This window comes from Pygocentrus nattereri, chromosome 7 (genome assembly GCF_015220715.1).
Source record: "Pygocentrus nattereri isolate fPygNat1 chromosome 7, fPygNat1.pri, whole genome shotgun sequence".
NCBI classification, from domain to species: domain Eukaryota; kingdom Metazoa; phylum Chordata; class Actinopteri; order Characiformes; family Serrasalmidae; genus Pygocentrus; species Pygocentrus nattereri.
In genome coordinates, this window is record NC_051217.1 from 13,922,260 (window position 1) to 13,942,035 (window position 19,776).

The 19,776-nt window shown below is 40.7% G+C and overlaps 3 protein-coding genes across 4 annotated transcripts in view; 1 reads left to right on the forward strand and 2 right to left on the reverse strand.

The window, feature by feature from the left end:
* hipk3b (homeodomain interacting protein kinase 3b) overlaps positions 1-1,812 on the reverse strand; it is a 45,880-nt gene extending 44,068 nt beyond the window's left edge. For both annotated transcript variants that reach the window (XM_017708535.2, XM_017708448.2), the window contains exon 1: positions 1,437-1,812. The gene's annotated coding sequence lies outside the window, so the exon portion shown is untranslated. The remainder of the gene's footprint in view (positions 1-1,436) is intronic.
* Positions 1,813-5,737: 3,925 nt separating this feature from the next.
* Positions 5,738-17,340, forward strand: iqcg (IQ motif containing G). The gene is made up of 9 exons (XM_017707915.2): positions 5,738-6,063; positions 6,806-7,005; positions 11,320-11,448; positions 11,560-11,641; positions 12,513-12,674; positions 12,806-12,880; positions 13,856-13,987; positions 16,691-16,792; positions 16,958-17,340. Exons 1-9 carry the CDS (start codon positions 5,935-5,937, stop codon positions 17,072-17,074), a joined length of 1,128 nt encoding a protein of 375 aa, XP_017563404.1. The 5' UTR covers positions 5,738-5,934; the 3' UTR covers positions 17,075-17,340.
* The window catches only part of lrch3 (leucine-rich repeats and calponin homology (CH) domain containing 3), a 39,516-nt gene continuing 37,060 nt past the window's right edge, over positions 17,321-19,776 (reverse strand). Inside the window, exon 22 of the mRNA XM_037539978.1 lies at positions 17,321-19,375. Coding sequence (XP_037395875.1) covers positions 19,217-19,375 — 159 coding nt within the window. The 3' untranslated portion in view covers positions 17,321-19,216. The remainder of the gene's footprint in view (positions 19,376-19,776) is intronic.

The window sequence follows — 19,776 nt, forward strand, 5'->3', positions numbered from 1 at the left end:
AGTCAACTTCAAAATGTCTTCATCTAAAATTAGCACGTATTCTGTTATTTGTCATGTTATATAATACTCTGTGGTGCTTGATTGTGTCCCTCAGCCTCATCAGCTTGACTGATTTTACAATGTTGCACTCCTTATGCTTCCACACGTCAGTGATCTCGCACTACAATACCCAGCACGCATTAGGCAAATGTGTCAGACAAGGTTGGGAGGCAGCAATAAACCAATTCTGACTGCCAGCTTAGCAAAGCCACTGATTTTTAGGTTGATACATACAGGTGTGATGTTTGGCTTCCTAGCAGTAAAGCAAGCTATCTGGCTTTCCTCTGCGTTAGTCAGCTCGGTGGGGGAAAAACAACAACAACAAAAAAAAACCCCAAAGGTTCCTCCCACCTTCGAGAAGCATCATCAGAAGGGGGTTTCTAGCCCTACACAAGAAAAATCTCACTGTAAAGAGTACTGCAGAACTGCAGGAAGCAAGCAGGCACGTTTAGAGTAGATCTACTGATGGCTAAATTTTCCATTTTGGCTGGACTGCCCCTTTAACTGTACTTTCTGGAGAAGGTTCTCCTTTTGAATGTCGGTTCCTCTCAGCGTTTCTTCCTCATGGGAAGTTTCTCCTGACACTCACCCCTGTTCCTCAACTTGCTCATAAGGGGCTGGACCTGGATTTCTTTGGAACAAACAAATAGAAACACTAACCTATAACCCAAAACTGAAGTGAACCGCAGCGCAATCCTCCAATCCACGCGGACTGTTTACATTACTGGGTTTTGCTTCTTGGTGCAGCAGCTAAGTGTTAAGGCTGTCCTCCTCTCACACTTCAGAGGTTTAATAGCACACCCAGCACTTTAATATCACTAAAACATGAGGAGTATGTTAGCTTAGCTACTCTGTCTCCGTGCCTGGTCAGGCTTTCGAGCTTCGCATAGAACTCGCAGCGTCCCGTGTGAAGTTGTCGCTAACGGCTGTCTATCACAGTGAGAAGCCAAATATCACAAGCAAGACAACTAAAACGACATCTCTGACACATAAGAGAGCCGGTTAGCCATTTAGAGGAGCGGACGGTGCTCTGTAATATCAGACTGAAGCTAAAACAGGGGCTAAAAATACAGCCAGCTGCTGTTTTCATGTCGACAGCTCACCGAACATGCTAGCCAGCTACGGAGCTGAAGTCAGCTTCTCATTCGCCAGCTTCTTGCTCGAATTTCCCCCTTTCCGCCTTAAATGATGCAGCATTTACATTCTGGCACCTGAGGTGAAGTTCAGCCAAGAACAGGGAGGCCAGGTCCCGGTCCACACGGGAAAATATCGAGCCAGAAGCGAACTTCAGCCTCGTTAGCCAGCTAACGTTAATCAGCTACATGGCAAGTTTTGCTCGCCGCGAGCGCAGCTAACGAGGACACGGACGGAGGAAACCGAAAGCCGAAGCCGCTCACCTTCACATAGAGTAAGAGTTGGTAGGATCCGATTCTTCTCCGAACATTTTATACACTTATAAATGTACTCATGCCGTGGACATCTGCTTGCGCTGCTGCCATCTTGTCCTGGACAACTGGAGAGGAGACGTCGCTCTCGACAAAACCACCACCACCTCCTCCTCCTCCCACATGTTAAACTTCACAATAACTCACGAACACAGCGCACTCAGGGAGGCCGAACTGTGTCCCGGACATCGCAATGCAGTCAGCCTGCTGATTGGTACGGCTAGCTGGGCGCTGGAGCCCATTTTTCACTCGAGAACCGCGCTCCCCTCCTTCATCCCTGTCGCTCCCTCTAGACTCTCATCTGCGGGAGAAATGTTTTGGGCTTATGACATGGAGCCAGACAGAGACAAACGACCCGAGAACCATCGAGCTACAGAACAGCGGCAGCGTTCCAATCTGCGCACGCGTGTTCTACCTAGAATGTCTAGCTAGTGCGCACTCCTCTGGCCGCCACGTGGGCTTTTAGGACACAGTGTACTAGCTTCTCTGTAATATTATGACTATTTAAAGCGTGTTAAAAGTAAACTCTTCAAAAATGTGGTTCTTTAAGGGTTCTTAGTAAAGGCAATGGTTCGATTTAGAAGAATGAGTTCTATATAGAACATTTGCACGCTTAAATTCTTTGCATGTTAAAATGAGTCTTCAGATTGATGGAGAATGTGCTGTACAGGGTTCTATATAGCACCAAAAAAATGGCAAGATGCCTAATGCCTTGAATAAAATTGAAATTAATTGAATTTGGAAATACAGAAGAACCCTTTTTTGTAAGTAAGATTCAAATCAGGCATATATTTTAAATTATATGTACATATATATTGTGTTCAAATATGTATCAAATAATGGTCATTGAGGCATAATATGGATCATACATATGTCTGATATATGTCTGTATTCATCTCAGTGTAGTTATAATTGTTGCTATTATTCATTTCTGTTTGGTTTTGAATATTAAATGATTTACATGCGTCAGTGAACAATATTTCAGTTTATTTCAGGTTCTATGATTTTATTGCATAGCTTACTACGAGCACATTTTAGTTTAGTTATATAGCAAAAAGAAGATGCATAAAATCCTTGTATTATGTGAAATTCGGATTTCATGTATGAATAATATATGGTATCATATCTGACAAACACTCCACTCAAGAGAAACAGAGTCAGAACTGTTCACAGCAGTGGTGATGAGAGCCAGACGTCTGAAGCATTTAATGTCTCTAAAAGCTCTTACAAGTTATGTGACGCCCCAGATACCATTTTACAACAGTTTTAAAAATAACAATGGTCAAACGCTACATAAAGAAAATGCTTTTTTTTCAGATCTGTCACTTTTTTATTATGATAAACATCGCATATAAAAACTCAGAAGACACATGAAGGTCCACTTGTCATTTTGTAAAACAGTTATGAGGTCAAAGTACTTTCCAACTGCAGCTGGTTTAACTGTACTGATGTTGCATTCATAACAGCTGTGAACTCACTTTCCAACCTTCTTTCCACCTCAAATCATCCACACAGCCAACGGTTTGAGGTCTGACCAAAAAAAAGAAGGAATTATGCTCATAGAACGTAGCTCTTGATTTGCTGCTGTGGGCACATATTAAGCTCTTATGTAAAGAAACTCAAAAGTTCACTTAAGACACTCAAAACTCTTTGTCCACAGGCGGCGGTGATGCAGTGGCACAGAATTGCAAGTCGGAAAAATCAGAGCTCTTTAGAAATTCTCCAAAAATCAGACTTTCCAAGTGGGAATTGGATGTCCATTCAAATGGATTTTCCCTTCATGGAAATTGGAAACTTCCCAAGTCCCAGACCCAGCATGAGCGCAGGATACCTGAGAGATTTATCCTGGCTAAAATGTTAGTGCACCATTATACAGAATGCAAGCACGGTAATTGGAACACAGCCCCTTTCCCCTTCCATTTTTATAACTTAAAGATTTAACTGAATTATAGCAAACATTCTTTAACTTACATGGCATGGTTTACGCCAGTCAGTTGTAAGTCTTCAACCCATTCACTGAACAGATTTGCCAAGCTGAAAAATACATACAACAATAAACAGGTTGCCTCTAACATAAGTAAAATGAAGTATGTATGATATCTTTGGGTTTTGTTTGTGTATTTACATACTAATTTTTATTTATTTATTTATTTATTTGCGCCTCAGTTTATTTACTGCTGTGTCAATTTGCTTGTTTTATTCATTAATGTTCTCTGCTTGTACTTATTTTTGTACATCTGACCAGTTCAGTTCAGTTATATATCAAAACATTGCAACACTGACTTACTTAATGAAATTACATTTACATATAAACATTATAATTGCATATAATCTTTACATTTACAGCATAAATACTGCATGTGGGAACATTAATAGAGAGTTGGACAGTGTTTTCTGTGCACTTCTCAGAAACTCAAATGAAGGACAGTATGGGTCATCTATCATGTCCAGGTTCTGGTATAAACACAGCTGTACGTCAGAGGCGCTGCACCTGTTCTCGTTAATAATCAGTGGTCAGGTCTGCAAACTGCGCGTTATGTCATTCGGTTGAGTATGTTATCGAGAAGCTCTGTGCTCATCGAATACGGTCTGTGTCTTCTGTGCCATCTCCATAATCTACTCCCATCTGCTGGTGGATAAAAGCATTACTGCCAGACCAGCTCAGAGAAGTGTTCTTCACTTGACTCGGTCATTAGGGAGGGTCAAGGCCTAGTACTGGATGAAAAAGCATTTACTGGCATTACAAATGATCCCCATGAACCCTAACTCTATTACTGACTCACTGATCTTAACACTTGAGTAATGTAGTGTAGTCAGTGTTATTCGGCAGGACTTATGATTCAGTATTGTAAATTATTCACGAGTCACTATGAAACGAATGCAAGCTGTGCAGGTCTGAGAGGAAGTAAAGTGGGCCTATACGGTGTGAATCCTGAAGTTGCTGAATTCACTAATATTGGCGTGTCTTGATACTTTAGGACATATATATTATTTATATACATGACCTGTGGTGAGGTCAGCTTCCACCTCGAATATACGGACAGAATTACATACATTATATTGCCAGAAGTGTTCACTCACCCATCCGAATCATTTCACTGTCATGGCTGCAGGCGTATAAAACCAATCGCCTAGGCCTGCAGACTGCTTTTGCAAACATCTGTGAAAAAATGGATCGCTCAGTGAATTCATGATAGGATGACACCTGTGCAAGTCCAGTTGTGAAATTTCCTTGCTACTAAATTCCACAGTCAACTGTCAGTGGTGTTATAAGAAAGTGGAAGCGATTGGGAACGAGAGCAACTCAGCCACGAAGTGGTCGACCACATAAAATGATAGAGTGGGCTCAGTGGATGCTGAGGCGTACAGTGCACAGAGGTCACCAAGTTTCTGCAGAGTCAATCACTACAGGCCTCCAAACTTCAGGCCTTCAGATTAGCTCAAGAACAGTGTAGAGAGCTTTAGGGAATGAGTTTCCAAGGCTGAGCAGCTGCATCCAAGCCTTACATCACCAAGCGCAAAACAAAGCGTCGAATGCAGTGGTGTAAAGTGCCGCCACGGGACTCTAGAGCAGTGGAGACGTGTTCTCTGGAGTGATAAATCATGATTCTCTGTCTGGCAATATGATGGACTAGTCTGGGTCTGGCGGTTGCCAGGAGAACAGTACTTGTCTGACTGCATTTTGCCAAGTGTAAAGTTTGGTGGAGGGGGGATTATGGTGTGGGGTTGTTTTTCAGGAGTTGGGCTCGGCACCTTAGTTCCAGTGAAAGGAACTCTTAATGCTTCATTTTCCAACGTGACTGTGCACCGGTGACCAAAGCAGGTTCCATAAAGGAATAAGGCTGTAAACATCTAGAATGTGTAAGGACAGCCCAAATTAATGTTTTGTACAACTCTGTAAACCTGTCAAAAGTTTCAAAGCCTAACGCATCTGTTATATTCTACGGCCATCTACACACAGATTTCTACTACTGTTATTGTAATTATGCAATGCATAGTCTTGATATTCTCACTCTCGAAGACCAGGCAACATTCAGGGAAAATCGAACTAAGTATGTTTAGGGTATTTATTATTTTTTTCACCCAAAAAATAACATTTTCTAAAGGTTTTGACTCATCTAATAATCAAAAATAATCAAATATTTTTTTCTATTTTTTTCCCAAGTCTAAATGGGAAATTAAAAAAAAAACATTGAAATAAATCGTACGTTAGTCTGTAGTCTTGTTATTCTCCTGCCAGACACAGAGATAGGAAGAACATCGGTGATTTTTCTTCGAAAAGGCCACCGAAGCGTCAATTAAATACACAAACAAACAAACAAACAACCTTGCGTGACGTAGCTCCGCCGCGCTTACGTACGACGTTGTCGTGCTGCCATGGTAACGGGTGTAAACGGAGCAGCGCGCAGCCTGTGCGGTTCTAAATCGTTGAACTGCTTTTACATTTGCAATGTCAGCCCAGCTAACAGGAGCAGACATACTGCGAGTCTCTACGGTGCTGCAGGCCTGTGCTGACCAGCTGGCGGTGTTGGGCCACATCATGCCAGACACGTACAGGAGACGCCCAGAGGCTGAGATGGTTCGTATGTGGCTCGATGTAAAGAGGACCACTGCACACAGCAGAGATCCGTCACATAGACACAACAGCGCAAGGCAAACGTCTGAATCAGTGGCGTTAAAGGGGCATTCCACCAATTTTTCTAAAGTTCTAAAATCTCCAGCTGTTTAACGTGAAACGGTTCATTGTGGGGAAACTCACTAATGTCCCTAGAGTGGTGGTGACAGGAACCAAGGGTCACGATGTCTACAACACCAATATCTAAATATTTACTATTCAAAACCACCAGCGTACCTACACATGCCCCGTGAGTGTTTGTGTGTTTATAATAGCCATAAACCTGAAAAAATCAAGTTATCTTTGTGGACTATTTTGCTTTACAGCGCCCTACATGTACACCTCCACCATGAAAGAATGAAAATAAATGAATTGATATTTCAGGCTAAAGCGTTATCTTAAAACAGTGTCAGATATCAGACAGAATTACTTTCATGTACAAACTTTCTGTGAGGGGGCTTTTAGAAATGGGTTTCTGCTTCCTCAAACCAAACCACTCTGAATGGCTTTGTGTATGTCTCAGCCATTTAATTATGCAGAAGTTTAGAAAAATCAGTGGAATTTCCCTTTTAAACTTACTGGTACATTAGCAGTTTGGCCTAACGTGGTGCCTGTGTCAGTTTAGTCTGTAGTCATGTTAAATTCTATTTTACACTATTACAACAGCATACCAGCTTCCCCTGCCTCTTACCTGTGTGTTGAGTAGAGAGTGGAAGTAGACATCGGTGTGGTCATGGAGCAACAGAAGGCCGCTGAGCATCACTTGAAGGCTGCCCGAGGTCAGGCAGAGACGGCTGACCTGTCGGAGGCTGTGCAAGAGCTGCACAGGTCACAGAGAGAACTAAACCGCACCCTGGAGGAAAGCCCTCTGTCCCAAGACAACCTGGCCAAGCTGCAGAGAGACAGGTGCAGCTAACATTTCTCCTCACTCTTAAACTCACAGTAAAGTCCATCTTCAATATTTTTGTGTGTAAATGTTGATTTTACTGATTCTGATTATGTACTAAACCTACAGCAAAAAGGGTTCTATATAGCACCTATTACCAAAAAAGTTTCTATGACCATAGTGGAATAACAGCAGAACCCTTTGTGTGCCACGCAGAAACAATTTTTAAAGGGTTCTTTAAAGAACCATTTACAACCACATAAACAAAGGACATCTATTTCTATATATTTTTCAAATAGGTGTCAAGTAATATATTTCCATATGCATAAAATGTGTAAAATATATAAATATTAAAAATGGACACTTTCATGTACACATGCATATAATTCTTTTAAAAATGGCTACTATAAAAAAACTATTTTAAAATGTTTGATGAAGAAAAACCTGTCTGATCACAGAGAATAATTTAACTTTGCAAAGAAACATTTAAGCATTTTTCCCCCTCATGTTTATAGTCTTATGCAAAGGTTTGTGCACCACTGGGCAATAGGTCATGTTCATTTTCTAAGTGGAAATAAATCCTGTACAGAGAAAACACATCTGCATTTTAATGCACAATCTCTATTTATTTGCTAAATTTAACATATTAGACAAATACGATGCATTGAATGTGGCCTGTTAAAAATGTATGGCACTTATGGAAATATACACACACACACACACACACAGCTCAAAAAAAATAAAGGGAACACTCATAACACATCCTAGATCTGAATGAATGAAATATTCTCACTGAATACTTTGTTCTGTACAAAGTTGAATGTGCTGACAACAAAATCACACAAAAATCATCAATGGAAATCAAAGTTATTAACCAATGGAGGCCTGGATTTGGAGTCACACACAAAATGAAAGTGGAAAAACACACTACAAGCTGATCCAACTTTGATGTAATGTCCTTAAAACAAGTCAAAATGAGGCTCAGTATTGCGTGTGTGTGGCCTCCACGTGCCTGTATGACCTCCCTACAACGCCTGGGCATGCTCCTGATGAGGTGGCGGATGGTCTCCTGAGGGATCTCCTCCCAGACCTGGACTAAAGCATCCGCCAACTCCTGGACAGTCTGTGGTGTAACATGACGTTGGTGGATGGAGCGAGACATGATGTCCCAGATGTGCTCAATCGGATTCAGGTCTGGGGAACGGGCGGGCCAGTCCATAGCTTCAATGCCTTCATCTTGCAGGAACTGCTGACACACTCCAGCCACATGAGGTTTAGCATTGTCCTGCATTAGGAGGAACCCAGGGCCAACCGCACCAGCATATGGTCTCACAAGGGGTCTGAGGATCTCATCTCGGTACCTAATGGCAGTCAGGCTACATGGAGGGCTGTGCGGCCCTCCAAAGAAATGCCACCCCACACCATTACTGACCCACTGCCAAACCGGTCATGCTGAAGGATATTGCAGGCAGCAGATCGCTCTCCATGGCATCTCCAGACTCTGTCACGTCTGTTACATGTGCTCAGTGTGAACCTGCTTTCATCTGTGAAGAGCACAGGGCGCAGGGGCGAATTTGCCAATCCTGGTGTTCTCTGACAAATGCCAAGCGTCCTCCATGGTGTTGGGCTGTAAGCACAACCCCAATCTGTGGACGTCGGGCCCTCATATCATCCTCATGGAGTCGGTTTCTAACCGTTTGTGCAGACACATGCACATTTGTGGCCTGCTGGCGGTCATTTTGCAGGGCTCTGGCAGTGCTCCACCTGTTCCTCCTTGCACAAAGGCAAAGGTAGCGGTCCTGCTGCTGGGTTGTTGCCCTCCTATGGCCTCCTCCACATGTCCTGCTCTACTGGCCTGTCTCCTGGTAGCGCCTCCAGGCTCTGGACACGAAGCTGACAGACACAGCAAACCTTCTTGCCACAGCTCGCATTGATGTGCCATCCTGGATGAGCTGCACTACCTGAGCCACTTGTGTGGGTTGTAGAGTCCGTCTCATGCTACCACGAGTGTGAAAGCACCACCAACATTCAAAAGTGACCAAAACATCAGCCAGAAAGCAGAAAGGTACTGAGAAGTGGCTCAGTTTGCCATCTTGCCTAAAATCCAGTGTCAGTGATCAAAACTAGGCATGTGGGTGCATTCTGTATGTATGTGTTGTTTATAGCTCGGTTCTGCTTTCTAAAATATTGTACAAGGAAGTGATACTTTGAAGTTGTTTGTTTTGAAATAAAATGTGTGTGTTATGAGCTAAACCAATCTATGTACACCTTAAAAAAGGTTCTTCGAGAGTTTTATAGGACAGGCAATGGACATGTATGTATGGGTATGGAGATACAAATGCCAGTTTTTATTGGTTACACTTATTTTCAACAAAACGTAATTTGACCATTGCCTGTCCTATAAAACTCTCGAAGAACCTTTTTTAAGGTGTACATAGATTGGTTTAGCTCATAACACACACATTTTATTTCAAAACAAACAACTTCAAAGTATCACTTCCTTGTACAATATTTTAGAAAGCAGAACCGAGCTATAAACAACACATACATACAGAATGCACCCACACGCCTAGTTTTGATCACTGACACTGGATTTTAGGCAAGATGGCAAACAATTCTGAGAGTGTAACAGCAGAGAGGCGTACTGGCCACAGATTAAAATTCCAATCCATTCTTTAAAACTTTTTTTGGTATATACTGTAATAAATGAAATTATTACACGCATACATACAGTATATCACAAAAATAAGTACACCCCACATTTCCGCAAATATTTTATTATATTTTTTCATGGGTCAACACTATAGAAATGAAACTTGGATATAACTTAAAGTAGTCAGTGTACAGCTTGTATAGCAGTATAGATTTACTGTCCTCTGAAAAGAACTCAACACATTAATGTCTAAATAGCTGGCAAAACAAGCGAGTACACCTCACAGTGAATTCGTCCAAATTGTGCCCAATTGTGTCGTTGTCCCTCGCTGGTGCCATGTGACTCGTTAGTGTTACAACATTCCAGGTGTGAATGGGGAACAGGGCTGTGACATTTGGTGTTTTGGGTACAATTTACTCATACTGGCCACTGTATATTCAACATGGTACCTCATGGCAAAGAAGTCTCTGAGGATGTGAGAAATAAATTTGTTGCTTTCAATAAAGATGGTCTAGGCTATAAGAAGATTGCTAAAACCCTGAAACTGAGCTATTGCATGGTGGCCAAAGTCATACAGCAGTGATGGATGCATGAGTGCTGCCAGCATTGCTGCAGAGGTTGAAGAAGGTCAGCCTGTCAATGCTTAGACCACATGCCGCACAATGCATCAACTCGGTCTGCATGGCCATCATCTCAGAAGGAAGCCTCTTCTGAAGCTGACGCACAAGAAAGCCCACAAACAGTTTACTGAAGATAAGCAGTCCAAGAATATAGATTACTGGAACCATGTCCTGTTGTCTGACGAGACCAAGATAAATTGTTTGGCTCAGATGGCGTCCAGCATATGTGGTGGCACCCTGGTGGGGAGTACCAAGACAACTGTCTCTTGCTTACAGTCAAGCATGGTGGTGGTAGCATCATAGCCTGGAGCTGCATGAGTGCTGTTGGCACTGGGGAGCTGCAGTTTATTGAGGGAAACATGAAGTCCAACATGTACTGTGACATTCTGAACCAGAGCATGATCCCCTCCCTTCGGAAACTGCACCGTATGGCAGTTATCCAACTCAGTAACGACCCCAAACACACCTCCAAGATGACAACTGCCTCGCTGAAGGTAAAGATGATGGACTGTCCAAGTACATCTCCAGACCTAAACCCAGTTGAGCACCTGTGGGGCATCCTCAAGCAGAAGGAGGAGCGCAAGGTGTCTAACATCCACCAGCTCCGTGATCTCATCATGGAAGAGTGGAAGAGGATTCCAGTAGTAACTTGTGTAGCTCTGGTGAATTCCATGCCCAAGAAGGTTAAGGCAGTGCTGGATAATAATGGTGGTCACACAAAATAATGACACTGAGCACAATTTGGACATGTTCACTGTGAGGTGTACTTACTTGTGTTGCCAGCTGTTTAGACATTAATGGCTGTGTGTTGAGTTCTTTTCAGAGGACAGTAAATCTGTACTGCTATACAAGCTGTACACTGACTACTTTAAGTTATATCCAAGTTTCATTTCTATAGTGTTGAACCATGAAAAGATATAATAAAATATTTGCAGAAATGTGAGGGGTGTACCCATTATTGTGAGATACTGTATATTACTAAAACTGCTTGAACAAAGTGTTTATATCCGGAAGCTCCTTGATTCAGAGACCTTATGATAAATTAAGAACCCTGCTTGCAGGCAGTTTGTGGCCGAGGTGATCATGGACGTGCTGGCCGAGCTGCAGGAGAAAAGCACCTTTCACAGTCTGCTACAGGCAGCGGAGGAGGAGAAGAAAAGAAAGGCTCGTCTGCAGGACATAATCATCAGGTCTAGACATGAACAACAAAAAAGTTAACTATTATTTACAGCAAAGCACTGAGCAGTAAGCTATACTGTAAATGTACTACACACATATAAACAGTGTGCCATGTGCTGCAGGGAAGAGGAAGGTTGCCTCAGGACTAAAGCACTACAGAGACAACTGGCCGACATCCAAAAAGAAAAAACACAAGAGCTTCAGGTAAATTACAGATTTTTACAGATCACATGTATAGTTACATAATCATAATCTGAGTCAGCATGAATGTTATGTCTAACATATCTTTAAATGTTCAGTAATATTTCTGTTGAAGTGAAATCTTAAATAATTTAAAATGATGTACAGCAAACCACTGTTGGCCAAAGTGCTGCGCAATTCAAGCTAAAATAAAGCTAAAATTAAAAAAAGTTAAAAATAACACTGTAAACAATGAAAACAATTACATTACATTAACCCAAGTCTTTTTTCTTTTGTCAGTGACTCACAAACAGCTCCGCTCTTTTTACAATTATACCAGACATCACAAAGCAGGATTTCTCAGTTAGCCAGATAATTTAAGCAGCCACAAAGCAGGATTTCTCAGTTGGCTAGATAACATAATTAGCATATAATGGAAAGTTGAATTTTCCTTCCTCATTTCTTTAAAAGAAGTTTGAAGTAGTACGTAAAAGGTAACATTTCACATTATGCCCTTCAGATTTCCTATATAAAAACTAAACAGAAAAAAGGCTCACTGTGAATGAAATGTGGTTGTGAGGTCACAAAAACCATCCCATCTACATATAAGCACATTCACTGACATATCAGCCTTAAAATGCAAGAAAAAGTAAGACGGGGGGCTTTTATAATAGATAAGGGACAACTCTATTTGATAAACCTAACAAGGGCTAAGTTATCCAGTTTAGTGATTTGTGAAGAGCCATTCGTTTAAAAAAAAAAAAAAAGTAAAAGTAAAAGTAAAAGTAAACTAATAGGTTTCACCAATCCTCATTTGCCAAAACCCATCATGCACAGTCTACACCTGGTTCTATTAGATCCAGGTAGTAGAAGTTGCCCATCTGTTTCCACCTAGAGGCGTGAGGAATGGACGGCACACTTGAAGGATCAGTTGCAGGAGCTGAAAGAAAGGACAAGCCTGAAAAAGAAGTATGTGAAGAGCAGCGCTGAACTGTTGGTCTACGAGGGACGGAAACTTTACACTCAGAAGGAAAACGAGATGGAGGACGAGATAAGAGTATGTGTGTTTACGCTTTCCCACCATTTTATACTGTCTGCAATAATACTTATTCATCCTCCCCATAAAACTGTGCTGACCTTTGGATCACCCTGGGGACTAGTGTTATTTAAGACTGCTTGTCCTATTAGTTGTTAAAGGAGAAGCTGGATGAAGAGACGAGGGTTCACATGGAGATGGTTTCTTTCCTTAAAGACAATCAAACAGTGAGTGTTATAATCCAGAAATCATAGGACATCAATAACAGACATAAGACACAATTATTTCAATATAAATCCAGGTATAAAAGTCAACCTTTCATGCTGATACGGACCCAAACCTAATGTTCACTAGAGCTAGACATATTTGTGCGACCCCAACTGCTCACGTCTGGTTCAGATGTCTTTTCTCAAAAATGTGTGAGACTCAGGTCACCTTCACATTTCACTTTCAGATTTACTCTGCTTTTGCTGTTGCTCATGAGAAACAGTATCTAGGTTAAATAAAACACGACTATTTCAATAGCATCTCTTCTTGACTTTTCAGTACAGTTTAGTGCAGCCAAAATGATGCTTGTATTTAGTTTGGCCAAAAATGTAGTTTTGTTATATAAAACATGTTCTGTGGCCAGAAAGAGTTATACAAGGAATAAATATATAGGAATAAAAAAAAAACAAAAAAAAAAAAAAAAAACAAAAAAAAAAAAAAAAACACACACACACACACACACACACACACACACACACACACACACATATATATATATATATATATATATATATATATATATAGGAATAAACAGATGACAGCTAAAATCTTTTAATTATTTTATTAGATTTTTTTTTTTATCTGTGAAATAATTGCATCATATTATTGCTAAAGTAATTTACCCAGGACCATTTTTAAAAACTTGAAGTTTTATTCAGCATTTTGGGTGATTGATTGGCCAGTTTGGGGTCCGTTACGGATAGAATTAGTTTCATTTCAGGCCAGTTTCGTACTCAAAAGTTGATGAGGCACTCTGGGGTTGGGTCAAGTTCAGACAGAATTGACAGACTCAGGTTGGGTTTGGACAATAGAACTCGTGGTGTGGGTCAAGCCAGACGCAAAAAATTTCAAGCTGTATTTGGAAAACATTGCAGGCCTGAATCTTTTTTTTTTTTATATACTAAGCACCCTCTGTTCTATTGTGTATGCCCAAGAGTTTGGGGGAAAAGCTGGAGTACTGGATGGAGCGTTATGAGAAGGATACCGAGGACAAGCAGCAAGAACTTAATACTTTAAAAATCAACAAGACCAACAACCTGGCACAGTTACAGGACCTAGCTAAAAAGGTAAGCCATTCATTTTGCACCTTTATCTTCCCTAATAACATACATTGTTGTGCACAAGTCAAAGACCACCCTTTGTTTATGTAAATTCCAGGCAAAATGGCCAAGTTACTAATTTTTCAGGACATATGAACTATTATATAAATCAACTTGTATAAAGAAAAGGAATAGATTAAAAAAAAGATTTTTGTAAAGACAAAATGGGACTAACAACCATCCTGGGAGAAGCTGAGCTCCACTCTTGCTTCAGGTCTGAAAAAAATTCAGTAACACTTGACATGAAGGGTATCTACATAGCACATTCATGACCTCTTACATAAACACTTCAACCAACATACGTATACATATTTTACATGATATTAATATGGACTACGGTGTCATTTTTGCCTAGATATTTTTTAAAAATAAAAGACCTCTATATATATATATATATAAAAAAAACTATATTGTTTGCAATCAAATTCTTTTCCAGACAGCCAAAATAAAATGACCTTCCTTTACCTCTTTGGACAGAAAGGGCTCTTTTTAACTATTCATTTTTTCTTAAGCATTTGTATTCTACACTTTACACACTATTTTCTCTCCTTTTTACTCCGTCTTCTTAAAAATTTATTGTGCATTAAGCAACTGTCTATACATTGTTTACATACAGTGCATCCGGAAAGTATTCACAGCGCTTCACTTTTTCCACATTTTGTTTTGTTACAGCCTTATTCCAAATTGAATTAAATTAATCTTTTTCCTCTAAATTCTACACAAAATACCCCATTGTGACCATGTGAAAAACGTTTTCTCGAGAGTTTTGAAAATTTATTAAAATTAAAAAACAAAGAAATCATATTTACATAAGTATTCACAGCCTTTGCTTAATACTTTGTAGAACCACCTTTGGCAGCAACTACAGCCTCAAGTCTTTTTGAATATGATGCCACAAGCTTGGCACACCTATCTTTAGGCAGTTTTGCCCATTCTTCTTTGCAGTACCTCTGAAGCTCCATCAGGTTGGATGGGAGACGTCTGTGCACAGCCATTTTCAGATCTCTCCAGAGATGTTCAATCGGATTCAAGTCTGGGCTCTGGCTGGGCCACTCCAGGACATTCACAGAGTGGTCCTGAAGCCACTGCTTTGAGATCTTGGCTGTGTGCTTCGGATCGTTGTCCTGCTGAAAAATGAACCGTCGCCACAGTCTGAGGTCAAGAGCGCTCTGGAGCAGGTTTTTATCCAGGATGTCTCTGTACATTGCGGCATTCATCTTTCCCTCTATCCTGACTAGTCTGCCAGTTCCTGCTGCTGAGAAACATCCCCATAGCATGATGCTGCCACCACCATGCTTGACTGTAGGGATGGTATTGGCCTCGTGATGAGCAGTGCCTGGTTTCCTCCAAACATGACGCCTGGCATTCACACCAAAGAGTTCAATCTTTGTCTCATCAGACCAGAGAATTTTGTTTCTCATGGTCTGAGAGTCCTTCAGGTGCCTTTTTGCAAATTCCAGACGGGCTGCCTTGTGCCTTTTACTAAGGAGTGGCTTTCGCCTGGCCACTCTGCCATACAGGCCTGATTGGTGGATTGCTGCAGAGATGGTTGTCCTTCTGCAAGGTTCTCCTCTCTCCACGGAGGAACGCTGGAGCTCTGACAGAGTGATCATTGGGTTCTTGGTCACCTCCCTGACCAAGGCCCTTCTCCCCCGATCGCTCAATTTAGACGGCCGGCCAGCTCTAGGAAGAGTCCTGGTGGTTCCGAACTTCTTCCATTTACGAATGATGGAGGCCACTGTGCTCATTGGGACCTTCAACGCAGCAGTAATTTTTCTGTATCCTTCCCCAGATTTGTGCCTCGAGACAATTTTGTCTCGGAGGTCTACAGACAATTCCTTTGACTTCATGCTTGGTGTTTGCGCTCTGACATGCAGTCAACTGTGGGACCTTATATAGACAGGTGTGTGCCTTTCCAAATCATGTCCAATCAACCACAGGTGGACTCCATTTAAGCTGTAGAAACATCTCAAGGATGATCAGTGGAAACAGGATGCACCTGAGCTCAATTTTGAGCTTCATGGCAAAGGCTGTGAATACTTATGTAAATATGATTTCTTTGTTTTTTAATTTTAATACATTTTCAAAACTCTCGAGAAAACTTTTTTCACATGGTCACAATGGGGTATTTTGTGTAGAATTTTGAGGAAAAAGATTAATATAATTAAATTTGGAATAAGGCTGTAACAAAACAAAATGTGGAAAAAGTGAAGCGCTGTGAATACTTTCCGGATGCACTGTAAATGTTATTCAAGTTTAATTAATGGTCTTAACAAATGTTGCTGCCGGTGTTCTCAGAACAATAATCTGTCCACCCCAGAGTCCAGTTCTCCACATCATTGATTGTCTTGGGATTACTGGGATCATGAGAAAGATGCAGAAAATCTAACCAACTGTGGAACAGTATCCATGCAGCTTTCTTAGAAAAAATAGCAAGGGGGAGCTGTAATTAAGGCAACGGGTGGAAACACAAAACCCTGAAAAATTTCATTTACAAAACGTATTTATTTGTGTAGGCGTCTGTATAATTTTCTGTTAAATGCATTCCCTGCATTGCTTCCTGAAGCTCAAAAATAAACTCTCAAGGGCCGTTTTGGCTAAAAATGAAATAAATGAAGGATAGTGTTTGACTCTTGCACAGTACTATAACATTTCACATGTGCATTTTAGTACAGAGAGAGAGAGCAGGTCATTATTGAGGACCGACTGGAGAAAGAGAATCTGCGCAAGCAGTTGGAGAAAGATCTGCTGGAGAGGGATGCAGCAACCAAGGTGAACTTTTGACTTTTCTTCTCCAAAGCCGTTTTTGTTTGTAGGGATTCCAAAAAATACAGAAAAGATGAAAATTTAACATGATCCAGGCATAGAAGCCTTATCCAAAATGTTTAAGCTCGTTTCAGTGAGTGTACCAACATTCATTCTTTTTCTCCATTGCAGATTCAGTCATGGTGGAGGGGAAGTCTGGTTAGGAAAGGCCTTGGTGCCTACAAGAAGAGCAAGAAACCCAAAACTAAAGAGGGCAAAAAAGGAAAAGCAAAAGGAAAGAAGAAGTGATGTGTATTCTTAAAGCAAGTTATTGTGGCTGTAAAGGATTTCTCAATGGAGCAAAAAAAAAACAAAAAACAAAAACAAACAAAAAAAAAAACTAATAAATAAATAAAAATCGCAACATGGCCGAAATGGGAACTTTATTAATCCATTTTATAATAAATCCAAATGTCCATACCAGAAAATACTTTAATATTTACCTAACTTAATAACATGACAAACCTTTTCATGGGGAAAAAAATGCTTCTTTAAAAAAAAAAAAAAAAAAAAAAGGTTACACTTGATTGGGGGTCCAAGAAGTCCACACTGTGTGAATATGAAGTACGATTAGGGGTTACTCTTATGTGGGCAGCAGTACATACTTGTAAACGTATGGAATGTATTAATTTACTGTACAGACACGCAGGAGAAAATCCTGCAGAACAGTCAACATAATTTCTGCTGGGGAATACCCTAGTCAAAATAAAAGAAAATACTTTCTAAAAAAAAAAAAAAAAAAAGGCAAAAACATTTATAATATATTTAAAATCACTTTTAACTTCCCTTTTTAAAACACAAGTCTCTAAAAAAGCAAGTTAAAATATAAAATAAAAAAATCTGCAATCTTTCAATTTTTTTTTATCCTTTATGAAATGTGGGCAAGCACTGGTGCACTGACCTAAATGCTGTTATTCACCAAGAAGTGAGAACTACAGTGCCAGCTCTCCCACCCATAAGAATATTTTCTTAACACCAGCCAAAATAACCATCACCAAGTAAATTTTTACATTCTACATGTATTAAAGCACTGAACACCCAAGTTACCCTGCCAAGGTGCAGTGGTGCATCTATACTTATGCTATTGAATCAGTCTTTCACTCAGCAGTGAGGACAGCCTTCTGAAAACGTACAGCTGGGTGCGAGTATGTGCATGTCTGGCACAAACATATAGCTTCTGAGAAGGAACAAAATATGAGGTTTCCTGATGATGGACACAGACAAGCAAGCCATGCAAAGGTGGCTAAACCACCACAGTCCTGTTGACAGGCAACAGAAGAACCTGTATGTGCACCCCTACTCTACACTCCCCAATTCACGTAATATCTCATGCATGCATGACCTGTTACACAAAGAATAACAACAATAAAGTAACATTTGCAACCTTTCTAGAGTCAAATCGTTACTATGAGCACTGGTTGGTGCTCGGAACAGACAGGTACAGACAGTGCCTGGAAAAAAAAAAAAAAAAAAAAAGGCTGTAGAAGTGTTTCTATCTTTAACAGTGTTTACATCTCTAGCCCCCTATAAGTCCATACATGAATAGTGCTTTGCTGTATCACTTACATATTATATTAAACAGTTTTATAAAGTTTGCATTATAAACCAAGTTATTCTTTACCAGCACTACTTTAAGTGTCCATACAGCTTTGGAAAACAGTATCACCCTATGGCTACATACGTACATTTCTTGTCAAATGTGCTGTGCAACATGCACGCGTTTGCCTTAACTGAGGATCACTGTCCCACTATCGAGGTGCAGCTTTTAACTTTGCCCCACAAGTTATTCTAATGGCTATAATTAGTGTAATTTATTTTTACTGTCTATTTGACCCATTGCGGCACCATCTTGTAAGCTGAGATAGAGCCAACTTGTGTCACCATGGCAACCGAATAAACTCCAACGCTCACCCTGATTGATATGACATGCCTCAGTCAGTCATGATCACTAAGAATAACAATAATAACAATAATAATAATAATAATAATAACAACAACAACAACATGGTGCAAATAACCATTAATGATAGATTATCATGTGATAAAGACAACATAAAAAAAATATCTATCTATAGTGAATCTCACGATTGCTGGTTGTGTGTGTGCAGCGTTTGGATGTCAGTGACTTTCCACTCCTCTTTTCTCACTGCAACCTTTCTTCTTCCTTTAGCTGTGAAGGGTCAGCCGGCGCTGTGGTTTCCTTACAGAGCGGGTGGGTGGTGACCAGTGACGGGGAGTGGAGAGTTTATCAGGAAAAATATAGGAAACCTCTCTAGGTCTCAGTCTCTACAAGTCAATAAAGCATGAGAGGAAGAAAGACTCTGGGTGGGCAAAAGTGGGAGAAGAATCCTTGCCTGTATCTGCTCCCCAGTCTGTGCAGGCATGGCTGTACTACATGGTGAGTGTTGAAGTAGTGCTGGGGTTAGCTGGGGCCGTGCTGGGTGAGGCAGAGTTTTTTGGGGGGGCTAGATCCAGAAGAGCACGCACAGTCCCGGCCACCTGAGGCAAACCTTTCTCCTCCAGGATGTGGAGGGGCAGACACAGCTGGGACTGAGGCCATGTGCATAGACACAAGACAGCGACAAACAAACAGATACAGAGATGGGGGTGGGGTACAAACAAAATTGGAGAGAGGAAAAGGGCATGTCAATGGAGAAACAAATAATGAAAAATCACCACAACTTAAAAAAAAAAAAAAAAAGGCATTTTCAAAATGGCAAACTTAATAAAATGAAGAAATGTCAAACTCAAGAACATAACATAAAGCTGGAGTGAAGGATTAATGGAAAACCAAAGCCATGATCTTGAGGAAAACTGGGAAGAAGACAAAAAGGAGGCACCGTAGTGAGGGAACTTCAGGTGAAGAAGAGACTTTTAGACATTTCACCAAGCGAAATAAAAGCATCTATGGTTATGCATAAATGTGCATCAGTCTCTGATACCTTGATTTC